This window comes from Chiloscyllium plagiosum, unplaced genomic scaffold (genome assembly GCF_037043375.1).
Source record: "Chiloscyllium plagiosum isolate Xiang-an unplaced genomic scaffold, Cpla_swu_hap1 HiC_scaffold_32, whole genome shotgun sequence".
Lineage (NCBI taxonomy): Eukaryota > Metazoa > Chordata > Chondrichthyes > Orectolobiformes > Hemiscylliidae > Chiloscyllium > Chiloscyllium plagiosum.
Window position 1 is genome coordinate 16,343,965 of NW_028270170.1, and position 13,091 is coordinate 16,357,055.

Sequence of the window (13,091 nt, forward strand, 5' to 3'; positions counted from 1 at the left end):
GGGTTGGACCAAAGGGTCTGTTTCCATGCTGTACATCTCTATGACTCTATGACTCTATGATCTCAAAATGGTGGATTTTTCCAATTCACATCTCTATGTTACAATACCAACACAATTAGCCAGGCCCAAAGTCAACCATTGATGCATCATTTTGGATCAACATTCATTCACTTCAAATCTTATCCAGCCTCAACAAAGATTTTCTTGTCTAGAGAAGCTATTTAATTTCTCAGAACAAGTGAATGGACAACTAACCTTCACTGAATTCTTTCAATACTTAGAAGCCCCTGCAATTTCTTATATTCAATCTCAGTCTCCAAAACCGCAATGAGAAAGTGAGATGTACTGGGGCAGTAGGTAGCACTAGTCTAAATTCAAGTTTTCTATGGAGGACAGAGTTAGTCTGAGTTCAAGTATTAGTGCAGTAAATATGACTCCAGCAGATTTGGCTGGACCATGATAAGTACTAATATCTCCAAAAAAAATCTCTTTTCTAGTTTCCATGGGTGTAATTTTTTTTCACTCCCTGGAGGTGGTGAGGGATGTAATGAGAAAGAGAAATAATGTGGTGAGTTAATCCTATTGAGAAACATACCTCATTCTCACCACCTCGACAATGAAATAATGAGTGACAAATTCCATTGGTGACTTCCTAGACTTGCTATCAATTAATGACCTTTAATGGCCTCATCTCACCATCTCCCTGGTTAGCTGCTTCCTCAGTGAGTGAGATAGGTGAGTGGTGTTCTGACTGAGAAACCACAGTGACAGTCTGTTGAGTTGGGAGACAGCGGGGAGACCCTAATAGCCTTAATCTGGGGCAATCAGAGTTAACGGTAGGGGGCAAGCAGATGGCCTCTGAAAGCCAGCCCCTGCTCTCGTCTCAGACCCTCTTCTTCCAAGGAACCGCGGCCTGTGAGCAGAAGAAAATCCAAAAACTCGTCTTCTCACTACTGGATCCCCCAAGGGGCAGGCCTGGAGGGACAGACTTTAGAACCCAGAAGCTACTGACCTCTTATTGGTGTCTGTATCGAGGCCTGTGATTTGGTGAGATGTTCACCCTCACTTGCCAGTCAGTTCTTAATGTTTATCTCATATTTTAGAAACATTTGGGAACATTCTCACCAATGTGTGTAACAGGGTTTTATTCCCAGCACTTTATAATTGCTTGCTTAAAACTGCTACTTTGGTAGGAAAACCAGAAATGAAGAGCATTTCCTAAGTGTTGAGAAATGGACTGGGAACTGTTGATGTCCATGGTACCTGGGTGTCCATGTTCATAAGTCATTGAAAGCTAATATGCAGATGCAAGAAGTAATTAAGAATGAAATTGGCATGTTGGCCTATACTACAAGATGATTGGCATACAGGAGTAAAGACATCTTGCTGCAGTTGTATAAAGTCTTGGAGACACCACACCCTGAAATATTCTGTGCAGTCCTGGTTTCCTTAACTAAGAAAGCTTAAAGAGGGAGTGCTGTGAATCTTACCAGACTGATTCCTAGGATGGCAGGATTTTCCAATGAGGAGGAATTGAGGACATGAAGCCTGTATTCTCCAGAGTTCAGAAGAATGAGGGATGATCTCATAGAGGCAAATAGAATTCTTATAAGGGTCAACAGTATTACAGTTGCAGAAAGGATGTTTGGGGACTCGTCAACTGAGGTAGTATGGACTGAAGTTAAAAACAGGAAAGGAGAGGTCACCCTGTTGGGAGTTTTCTATAGGCCTCTGAATAGTTCCAGAGATATAGAGGAAAGCATAGCAAAGATGATTCTCAATAGGAGTGAGAGGGAGACAGGGTAGTTGTCATGGGGGACTTCAACTTTCCAAATATCGAATGGGAACACTATAGTACGAGTACTATAGATGGGTCAGTTTTTCTCCAGTATGTGCAGGAGGGCTTCCTGACACAGTATGTAGACAGGCCAACAAGGGGCGAAGCCACATTAGATTTGGTACTGGGTAATGAGCCCGGCCAGGTGTTAGACTTGGAAGTAGGTGAGCACTTTGGTGACAGCGATCACAATTCTGTTATGTTTACTTTAGTGATAGAAAGGGATAGGTGTTTACCACTGGGCAAGAGTTACAGCTGGGGGAAAGGCAATTATGATGTGATTAGGCAAGATTTAGGAAGCATAGGATGGGGAAGGAAACTGCAGGGGGTAGGCACCTTAGAAATGTGGAGCTTATTCAAGGAAAAGCTATGTGTGTCCTAGGTAAGTATGTACCTGTCAGGCAGGGAGGAAGCTGTGGAATGCGGGAGCCATGGTTTACAAAGGAAGTGGAATCTCTGGTCAAGAGGAAGAAGAAGGCTTATGTTAGGATGAGATGTGAAGGCTCAGTTAGGGCGCTTGAGGGTTACAAGGTAGCCAGGAAAGATCTAAAGAGAGAGCTCAGAAGAGCCAGGAGAAGACATGAGAAGTTGTTGGCGGATAGGATCAGGGTAAACCCTAAGGCTTTCTATAGGTATATAAGGAATAAAAGAATGATGAGAGTAAGATTAGGGCCAATCAAGGATAGTAGTGGGAAGTTGTGTGTGGAGTCAGAGGAGATAGGGGAAGCACTAAATGATTATTTTTCAACAGTATTCACTCTAGAAAACGACAATATTGTCGAGGAGATTACTGAGATACAGGCTACTAGACTAGGTGTGATTGAGGTTCACAACGAAGAGGTATTAGAAATCCTGCAGAGTGTGAAAATAGATAAGTCCCCTGGGCCGGATGGGATTTATCCTAGGATCCTCTGGGAAGCCAGAGAGGAGATTGCCGAGCCTTTGGCATTGATCTTTAAATTGTCATTGTCTACAGGAATAGTGCCAGAAGACGAGGATAGCAAATGTGGTTCCCCTGTTCAAGAAGGGGTGTAGAGACAATCCTGGTAATTATAGACCAACGAGCCTTACTTCAGTTGTTGGCAAAGTGTTGGAAACGGTTATAAGAGGTAGGATTTATAATCATCTAGAAAAGAATAATTTGATAAGGGATAGTCAGCACGGTCTTGTGAAGGGTAGGTCGTTCCTCACAAACCTTATTGAGTTCTTTGAGAAGGTGACCAAACAGGTAGATGAGAGCAAACCAGTTGATGTGGTGTATATGGATTTCAGCAAGGCGTTCGATAAGGTTCCCCACAGTGGGCTATTGTAAAAAATGTGTAGGAATGGGATTGTGGGAGATATAGCAGTTTGGATCAGTAATTGGCTTGCTGAAAGAAGACAGAGTGGTGGTTGATGGGAAATGTTCATCCTGGAGTACACCACCAGTTACTAGTGGTGTACTGCAAAGGTCAGTGTTAGGTCCACTGCTGTTCATCATTTTTATAAACGACCTGGATGAGGGTGTAGAAGGGTGGGTTAGTAAATTTGCAGACGACACTAAGGTCGGTGGAGTTGTGGATAATGACGAAGGATGTTGTAGGTTACAGAGAGACATGGATAAGCTTCAGAGCTGGGTTGAGAGGTGGAAAATGGAGTTTAATGCGGACAAGTGTGAGGTGATTCACTTTGTTCGGAGTAACCGGAATGCAAAGTACTGGGATAATGGTAAGATTCTTGGTCGTGTAGATGAGCAGAGAGACCTCGTTATCCAGGTACACAGATCCTTGAAAGTTGCCAGAGTTGTTAAGAAGGCATACAGTGTTTTAGCTTTTATTAATAGAGGGATCGAGTTCCGGAACCATGAGATTATGGTACAGCTGTACGAAACTCTGGTGCGGCCGCACATGGAGTATTGTGTACAGTTCTGGTCACCGCATTATAAGAAGGATGTGGAAGCTTTGGAAAGGGTGCAGAGGAGATTTACTAGGATGCTGCCTGGTATGAAGGGAAGGTCTTACAAGGAAAGACTGAGGGACTTAAGGCTGTTTTCGTCAGAGGTTGAGAGGTGACTTAATAGAGACATACAAGATAATCAGAGGGTTAGATAGGGTGGACAGGGAGAGCCTTTTTCCAAGAATGGTGATGATGAGCATGAGGGGGCATAGCTTTAAATTGAGGGGTGATAGATATAGGACAGATGTCAGAGGTAATTTCTTTACTCAGAGAGTAGTAAGGGTATGGAATGCTTTGCCTGCAACGGTAGTAGATTCGCCAACTTTAAGTACATTTAAGTCGTCATTGGACAAGCACATAGACGTACATGGAATAGTATAAGTTAGATGGGCTTCAGATTGGTATGACAGGTCGGTGCAACATCGAGGGCTGAAGGACCTGTACTGAACTGTAATGTTCTATGTTCTATGTTATATAACAGGTGAGACACAGAAACACTATTTCCCTTGGCTGGGGAACTGAGATAAGGAGGAATTAAAGCTGGTTAATCTTTGGAATTCCCGATCCCAAAGAACTGTGGAAAATGAATTATTGAGTTTATTCATGATGGAGATCAATAGATTTCCACATATTTGGGACAACAAGGAATAGAGGGATAGTGCAGGAAATAGTATTGAGGCAGATCAACCATGAACTGGTTAAATGGCACACCAAATCCTGCTCATATTCCATACATTCCTCTGCTTCTAGTTCTCACAGCCAAATCTTTCTATGGCTTATTTATGTTTCTCTAAATCCACACCTGGGCTGAAGCAATCAAGCACAGTGAGCATCGACATTAAACAGACTCACATAATCAAACACAGAACAACTGAACACCAGACTCAGCAAATGGACTTCTGGCTACGTTAAAGGTTCAACACTCAATGAATGCAAGAGCAGAATTCCAGAGCAGTTTACCTCGTTGGCATCAATCCCATTATTCACTGACCACGTCGTCTGGAAATACTCCAGCATTCGCTGTTTGAGCTGTCGAGGAAGGTGGTGAACTCGAATAAAGTCTTTCAGGTCCTTCATTCGGGTGTGATAGAGGGAGCGCCTTGAGTACATGCGCTGGATGATGGCAGTAACATTCCCAAAAACAACGGCATGCATTAGAGCTAGAAGGAAAGATGGAATAGACAAAGCTGTGAAAAGAAGTTAAATTCTGATTTATAATGGAGGGAACAAAAACCAACTCATCATCACTTGAGAGTTCTTTTCCCCAACATTTTCACAAGCCGTTAGATTTAATGACCAGTTCAACAGCTGTACCACTTAACTGATGTGATATAGTCATCCATTATGATTACTATGTCAGCCTATGTTTTACATTGGTTTCAGTCAGAAAGTGCAGAAGTTTCTGTGGCCGGTTGATGGTTTTAGCCTATCATGAATAATCATATAAATTATTCATTGTCTTATTCTTGTGACAGAATGTCTACAATAACAACTTGCAAGCATGTATCCCCTGTACCATAGCAAAATGTCTTGAGGTGCATCATGGGAATGTAACCAAACAGAACAATACTGACCCAAAGGAGATAATAGGAGCTGTCTCTAGAAACTTGGTGAAATTGTGACCAATTGGGTGTTGACTCATAGCACACCTTCACAAAGCAGCCAGACCAGTTCTTATTGGCGGTAGGGACCACACTAAGTGATAAATGAATAGATAAGCAATCAATACATCTGTCAATGTAGTTTCCTGATCAGTTGCTTAGCTCAGAGAGGAATTTCCCAGAGCTTTATGTTTTCCATCCAGACCATATCTCCCCATTGTCACTGGGGTTTTCTCTCTCCCAGTAGATCGTACAGCTGTGGACATGGGGCCGGGGCAAATAGAGTATAGCGGTTATCTTATCAGGATACTTTACCTGTGAAATATGTGAAATTGGTTTGAAGAACTGAAAGATTTTTTCTGCTTGTTATCTTCAGATACTTGAATAGGAGAAAAATATGACTGGAACAAAGTTACCTACCTCCTATAAGCATTGTGCAGATTGAAAATATCTTCTCTGCATCTGTATTTGCTGAAACATTTCCAAAGCCGACGCTGGTTAAGCTGCTCAGGGTGAAGTAGAGGGCAGCAATATAGGCACTTCTGACAGATGGACCACCAATTGAGTTGTTTGTGTATGGCATCTCTAACCGTTTTCCAAGCTCATTTAACCAACCTAGTGAAAGGATAATTAGAAATTCAAAAAGTAACAAAATGCATTAAATCTCACGTGGGCAAAACAGACACACAAACCTGCATTTAGACCTCCAAAAAAACCTAACACTCAGGCATTCAGTAGACTGTGACACCTAAAGAAGGAAGCAAGACATTAGGTGCTGGGAATAGCTTTGGACTGGTTCCTGGAAAATGAAAGAGACTTAAGAGACAGGGTGTAACTATGCTGGGGACTTTTAGTAATTTTTAAAAATTAACGAAGAAACATGTTTTCTTTTATTTAGCGTTGCCTCCTGAAATAGTGTTTAGTCAATGTCACTTCTAATTTATTTATTACAATAAAAGTCATCAAACTTGAAATCTTCTCACATGGTCTTTCTAATCCATCAGTGGAAATTTGAATAAATGTTTAAAAGTGATTGCTCTCTACAGGCCCCATAACACATATTACAAGTAAAACTGAGAAACTTGAAGTACAGACTACTAAAAACAAAAGAGTGGAAATCCCCATAGGCTACTTTCTTATTGGAAAGGAACAACTGGTGTTAAGATGAAGTTGAGGATCACAACATCTCAGGCCTGGGTAAGATTAAGGAGGTGAAGCTTTAATGGTGATCTCAACCAGGATGAGAATTGCAAACCATCCAACTGAACTAACCAACTCCCCAATTACAAAGACCAAACCGTAGCTGGGAAGGATTTCAAAATACATTGGAATACAACTCATGCAATCAGTACATAAAGAGATAAGAATTAGAAAAAGATACAAAACTTTGGTGGGAATACATGACTGATTTACGACATAAGAACTTAAAAGTGGGTAGATGCATGTACAGATCAGGAAGGTTTCTATGAAAAAGGAGCACAAGTACTCATTGTTAAACAGCTTGTTGATTAAAGAAGCCTGTCTGCTACTTCAAAGAAAGAACAATTTGGATCATAGCTCAAGGATTTATATTTCTTGCTTTTACTGCCTGTTTCCAAAATGAGTCAAAAGTTACTGGATTGACTTTCTAAAGTTTGCGTGTGTTTTATTGTTTGTAAAGAGTTTAGAGTCATAGAGTCATAGAGTCATAGAGTCACACAGTATGGAAACAGACCCTTTGGTCCATGCCAATCTGACCTTGTCCCATTGTAAGCGTTTGGCCCATATCCCTCTAAACCCTTCCTATTCATATTTCCATCCAAATGTCTTTGAAATGTTGTAATTATAGCCACCCCCACCACTACTCTGGCAGCTAATTCCATACATGCATCACTTTCTGCATGAAAAAAGTACCCCTCAGCTCCTTATTAAATCTTTCCCCTCTCAACTTAAACCTATGCTCCCTAGTTTTGGACCCCACCACACCACCCTAGGAAAAAGACCTTGGCTATTCACCCTATCTATGTTCCTCATGATTTTATAAATCTCTATAAAGTCACCCCTCAGTCTCCGATGCTCCAGAGAAACATGCCCCAGCCTATTCAGATTCTCCCATTAACTCAAATCCTCCATCCCAGCAACATCATTGTAAATGTTTTCTGCACCGATCTCGGGCGACCGAATCAACACGGACATTTACTATAAACCGACCGACTCCCACAGCTACCTAGACTACACCTCCTCCCACCCTGCCCCCTGTAAAAATGCCATCCCATATTCCCAATTCCTTCGTCTCCGCTGCATCTGCTCCCAGGAGGACCAGTTCCAATACCGTACAACCCAGATGGCCTCCTTCTTCAAAGACCGCAATTTCCCCCCAGACGTGATCGACGATGCTCTCCACCGCATCTCCTCCACTTCCCACTCCTCCGCCCTTGAGCCCCACCCCTCCAATCGCCACCAGGACAGAACCCCACTGGTCCTCACCTACCACCCCACCAACCTCCATATACATCGTGTCATCTGTCGTCATTTCCGCCACCTCCAAACAGACCCCACCACCAGGGATATATTTCCCTCCCCTCCCCTGACAGCGTTCCGAAAAGACCACTCCCTCCGTGACTCCCTCGTCAGGTCCACACCCGCCACCAACCCAACCTCCCCCGGCACCTTCCCCTGCAACCGCAAGAAATGCAAAACTTGCGCCCACACCTCCCCCCTTACTTCCCTCCAAGGCCGCAAGGCATCCTTCCATATCCACCACAAATTCACCTGCACCTCCACACACATCATTTACTGCATCCGCTGCACCCGATGTGGCCTCCTCTATATTGGGGAGACAGGCCGCCTACTTGCGGCACGTTTCAGAGAACACCTCTGGGACACCCGGACCAATCAACCCAACCACCCTGTGGCTCAACACTTCAACTCCCCCTCCCACTCCACCAAGGACATGCAGGTCCTTGGACTCCTCCATCGCCAGACCATAGCAACACGACGGCTGGAGGAAGAGCGCCTCATCTTCCGCCTAGGAACCCTCCAACCACAAGGGATGAACTCAGATTTCTCCAGTTTCCTCATTTCCTCTCCCCCCACCCTGTCTCAGTCCCAACCCTCGAACTCAGCACCACCTTCCTAACCTGCAATCTTCTTCCTGACCTTTCCGCCCCACCCCCATTCCGGCCTATCACCCTCACCTTAACCTCCTTCCACCTATCGCATTTCCAACGCCCCTCCCCCAAGTCCCTCCTCCCTACCTTTTACCTTAGCCTGCTGGACACACTTTCCTCATTCCTGAAGAAGGGCTCATGCCCGAAACATTGATTCTCCTGTTTCTTGGATGCTGCCTGACCTGCTGCGCTTTTCCAGCAACACATTTTCGGATCCCAACTCCTTTATGTCCAATGAAGGCGAACATGCCAAATGCCTTCTTCACCACCCTGTCTACCTGTGACTCCACTTTCAGGGAACTGTGCACCTGCACCCCTCGGACTCTTTGTCTCCAGGACCCTATCATTAACTGTTTATGTCTTGGTTTGCAGTTTATGTTATAATTCAGATATTGTACCAACAGTTTCCTGCTTGTTTTGCCTGCATCTGTATAATTATGCTATTTGTAAGTCAACTAATCCATTATTTTTAGTCTGAATCTATAAGTTCAACAGTGAGAAACTGGAGACATCGGGATTTTAACACCTTGAGGTTTGTGGGTAGCACTGAGTGGCAAGTGCAGCAAAGAAAGCACAGAACAAGTGAATCTTGGAGGTGGTGAATGAAGGTATAAGGTAGATATGACATCTGGATTGTAATGAATGTGGCCTAGAAACAATCTTCAATACATTAAATTTGCAGTATCTGCTTCACTTTATTGTGCGGTTCCGTTCTATGACACAGAAGTCATAGAATCTAGAAATATCTGGAACTTAAAATTATGAATTGGTGCAAAAACTCAATTAGTTCATTAAGGTCCCTTGGGGGGAATCCTACCTCCTTACACAACAATTAAATAGATCAATGAGCCCCTCACATCTATTCTGCTGCCAACCAATAAGATCATGGCTGATCTGTTTGTGTTTTGCATTCCACATTTCCTTCCATCTCTGATAGCGTTTACTTCTCTTGCCTAGTAAGAATAAGCCCTGAGCCCCTCCCCCCAGTACCTGTCCACCAGATGCAAGTAACAAGTCAGAAGTCTAATGGAACAGCCTGAATGAGTGTGAGTTCAACAATACTCAAGGAACTCGACATCAACAAAGATAAAGAAATTTGCTTGATTGGAAACAAAAACAGAAATTGCTGGAGAAGGTCAGGAGATTTGGCAGCATTTGTGGAGTGAAAGTAGAGTCAATGCTTCGTGTCCAGCGATCCTTCTTCAGAACTGGTGATTGGTACCTCGTCCACCAGTTTAACCATTCACTTTGTCCATTGGTCAGGTTGTTTTGCCTGCGTTGAATATAATCAGTCAACTAAGGCAGTTAACAGTTACTGCTATGTCCCCATGCTGACCATAATCCAATCAATCAGCACCACCTTCTTAAGCTACATCATTTGTTGTTCCCTTTCTAAAGTTGGTTTTCTATGTGCTTTAGTTCTGATAAGTGTAAGATGAGAATCTTTGACTCTTTTTAGCGGTCTAACTTCTGCAGTACTGACCAACATGATTGATATTTCACTTTAAGTTCACTCTCTCATTATGTCCCCATAATTCTAATGCCTTTGCTGCCCAAAAATGTATCACTAAAACAAAGACTTAGCATTAACTGGGATCGAGAATTCTATCACCCTCTGAGTGAAAAAAAATCTTCTCCTCAACTAAATGCTGTAGAGTTGACCTATTCATCTTGAAATAGTGATTCCTAGTTCTAGATGTTCCAGTTGGAGTTTACTGGCTTTGGAAGGATGACATTTGGTTTCTGTTAGGTGATTGGTTAAAACAATGAACAGGTATATCTTTAAATACATAGGAACAGCCCAACTAATGATCCTTAGAATAAGTGTGGGTGTTTTCAATGAACACAAAAAATATTTATTGTAAAAGACAATGTTGGCTACAGTTAATTGGTTATTGTGAAAATTTGTCATCCATCAACAGGGTACTGTCTTAAAAAAATGTGTGTTCCCTACACATTACTGTGCATGGGCCGTACCTATTTAGCTATTGTGAGGAGACTACCTATTCCAATGGCACACACAAATATGGAATACTCAGAAAATCAAACAGTGAGAATTATTTTGTGTAACTTACTTCAGTATCTCAGATTCAGTCTGGCAACATTTCCTGTCAAGTTAACATAGCTGAGCAAATATATTTCAATTTAATGAAATTTTAATGGTGTTAAAAGGGATGTGATGCTTTTCACAATATGACATAAGGACTTAATTGACAATCATTGTCAGAAGGAACATTTTGGCTTAATTTATTGCTTCAGTGTTTTATGCCCAATCAATTTTTATTTCTCTGATTTGAAATTTGATTGCTGCAGGAGATAGACTGTAGCTAACAGACTTGGCAGCATTATGCTATGTCTTTGAATAGGTTCAATATGACAGTTGGATTATCACCATTCTATTGCTTTCTCAGAATCATAATATTAACCCTTGGCAAGACAACAAAACCATTGAGATAAATAATTGAAAAAAATGGCAGTGTGCTGTTCTGTTGGCTCAATGGCACTTTGGTAATGAATAAAAATGTTGTACATGCCTAGATTTTCCAACTGCTATAATTTCAATCTGTTCGATATAAATATGTTGTTACTGATGTTGAGTTAACACCAATAGGAAAATATGGGCATTGGCACCAACAGTACAAAGACAGATGCCACATGAACAAAATTTCTGTGTCACTATTTTCTTCTAAGTAAAGACAGTCAATTTTATTGCCAATTGGCTCTTGTTAAAAACCTTTAATTGACCTCAGAAAGACACAGCAACTGTTGGTGTTAAAGGTTACATACAATTTCATTTTAACATTATTATGTCAAACACAGCATAGCACTCATGGATTTCTAAATAAAGAGTACCCTCAGATCTGCAATAAGCCACAAATGAATTATCTATTATGATCTAGCTTTCTTCCAATTGACTAAATTGGACCCAATATTCAAGACATTTTTAAACAAGAATGCATCCAGAGTGGTTTATGCTCAGCTGCCAGTGAACAATTACTTGTTAAGTTTCAAGATTTATAGGCGTAAGTCAAATATTTGTCTAATCTTACCAATGTCCCATGTGTGTGGATCATTCATTTCCATCTCCCTCCTGCCAATCACATACCAAATGCAGGCCATCCAGTGAGCGAGCAGTGCAAACATTGACATGAGAAGTGTGAGGACCATAGCACTGTATTGGGAGTACCGGTCAAGCTTTTGTAATAAACGCAGCAACCGCAACAGACGCACAGTCTTCAACAAGTGAACCAGAGAGGTCTGGAAAAAAAATTAGAACAATTCCTGTCATGTTCTTTTTCTGATGTAATTGATTTTTTTTTATTGTGAGAGCAAGGTTTAAGCTGACATTTAATTGGACTTACTTTGAGTAAATGAATTATCAATAACCAAAACTTCTAAGTGTGTGTCCCAGGCACATATATCCAAAACAGAACAAAGAGGATGGGGAAGATTTCCTCTGTGCATGATATTTAACAAAGTCAGAGGGAGGTTTTAATGAAGAAGTACTTTTGTGTCACTACCAGTACACCAAAAGGCAAATAAGCCAATATTTCGATCACAACCAATCTCTGCGTAAATTGTAATCATGAGTCTGCTTGTTCTACTGCTATTGTGTGTCTGAAACTACTGTCCTGGATTTAATGTAGACTGTTCTCTATAAACATGGTTACAATTTTGTTGAAAGTATCACATGGATAACATCTTTTTTCATTTGAACAGTATACATCCTGGGTCATAAATGCAACAGGAATTAATTGTTGGCAGGGAACATTACTGAGTTACTTAAGTTTTTATTTTTCCATTAACTATTTTGTTTTCTAAATTAACTGGGGAACCAGGATCTTTAAATTCAAATTAGTGAAAAGCAAACTAAAAATATTATTAGGAGGAATGTTGTTAAGACAACATAGTAAAGCTAAAAGCATCCAAAATTTATGGAGATATGATTAAGAAGATTAATTTACTGTTAGGAATTGGATTTTCTGGTCATTAGACTTCTTGTGTTACAATATACTTTCTTCCTTTTTATGAATCTTCTTGCCCTAAAACTCCATTAATTCAAGGAATCTGGTTTTCAACTTAACTTCAGGAACTTGACCATATTCGAATTTGTTGCAATCTGCAAGAACATGAGTGAACATAAACCCATATGTTTCGGTTTCCATTTTTATTTGAGAAGGCAATATTGATACCGCGACATGGTAGAAATAGTGGAAATAGGATGTAGCACGTTGCTACACCTCATTCTATGATACCAGAAGATGAATAATAATTACTTCTGCCACTCAAGGCAGTGGGAGGTCCCTTTTGTAAATACTATATTTGAATCTCAAAAACTAATTTCAGGATTTCAATAAAACAAGACATGGAGATAAGGTATTAGGAGAACTGATTACTTTTTGGCAAAGATGAGGATTCTGATCTCATTCATAGAATATTTTTAACGATATGGATTGTTTAACTTAGACTGTTGTTGGTAGTCTCAGTTGTTATGGTGAAATTTGTCACACCTATCAAAATGTGATCAGAGTTTTCTGAACAGCTTGTTGGAAATAAATTACTATGAAG

General features: G+C 41.1%; 1 protein-coding gene across 5 annotated transcripts in view; it reads right to left on the reverse strand.

Annotated features, from left to right (window-relative positions):
• The window catches only part of kcnh4b (potassium voltage-gated channel, subfamily H (eag-related), member 4b), a 169,610-nt gene that overhangs the window by 55,877 nt on the left and 100,642 nt on the right, over positions 1-13,091 (reverse strand). For all 5 annotated transcript variants that reach the window (XM_087977817.1, XM_043674963.2, XM_087977818.1 and 2 more), the window contains exons 7-9: positions 11,573-11,780; positions 5,794-5,988; positions 4,733-4,932 (exon numbers count right to left, since the gene is read on the reverse strand). In XM_087977817.1, the coding sequence (XP_087833943.1) occupies positions 4,733-4,932; positions 5,794-5,988; positions 11,573-11,780 (603 nt within the window). The remainder of the gene's footprint in view (positions 1-4,732; positions 4,933-5,793; positions 5,989-11,572; positions 11,781-13,091) is intronic.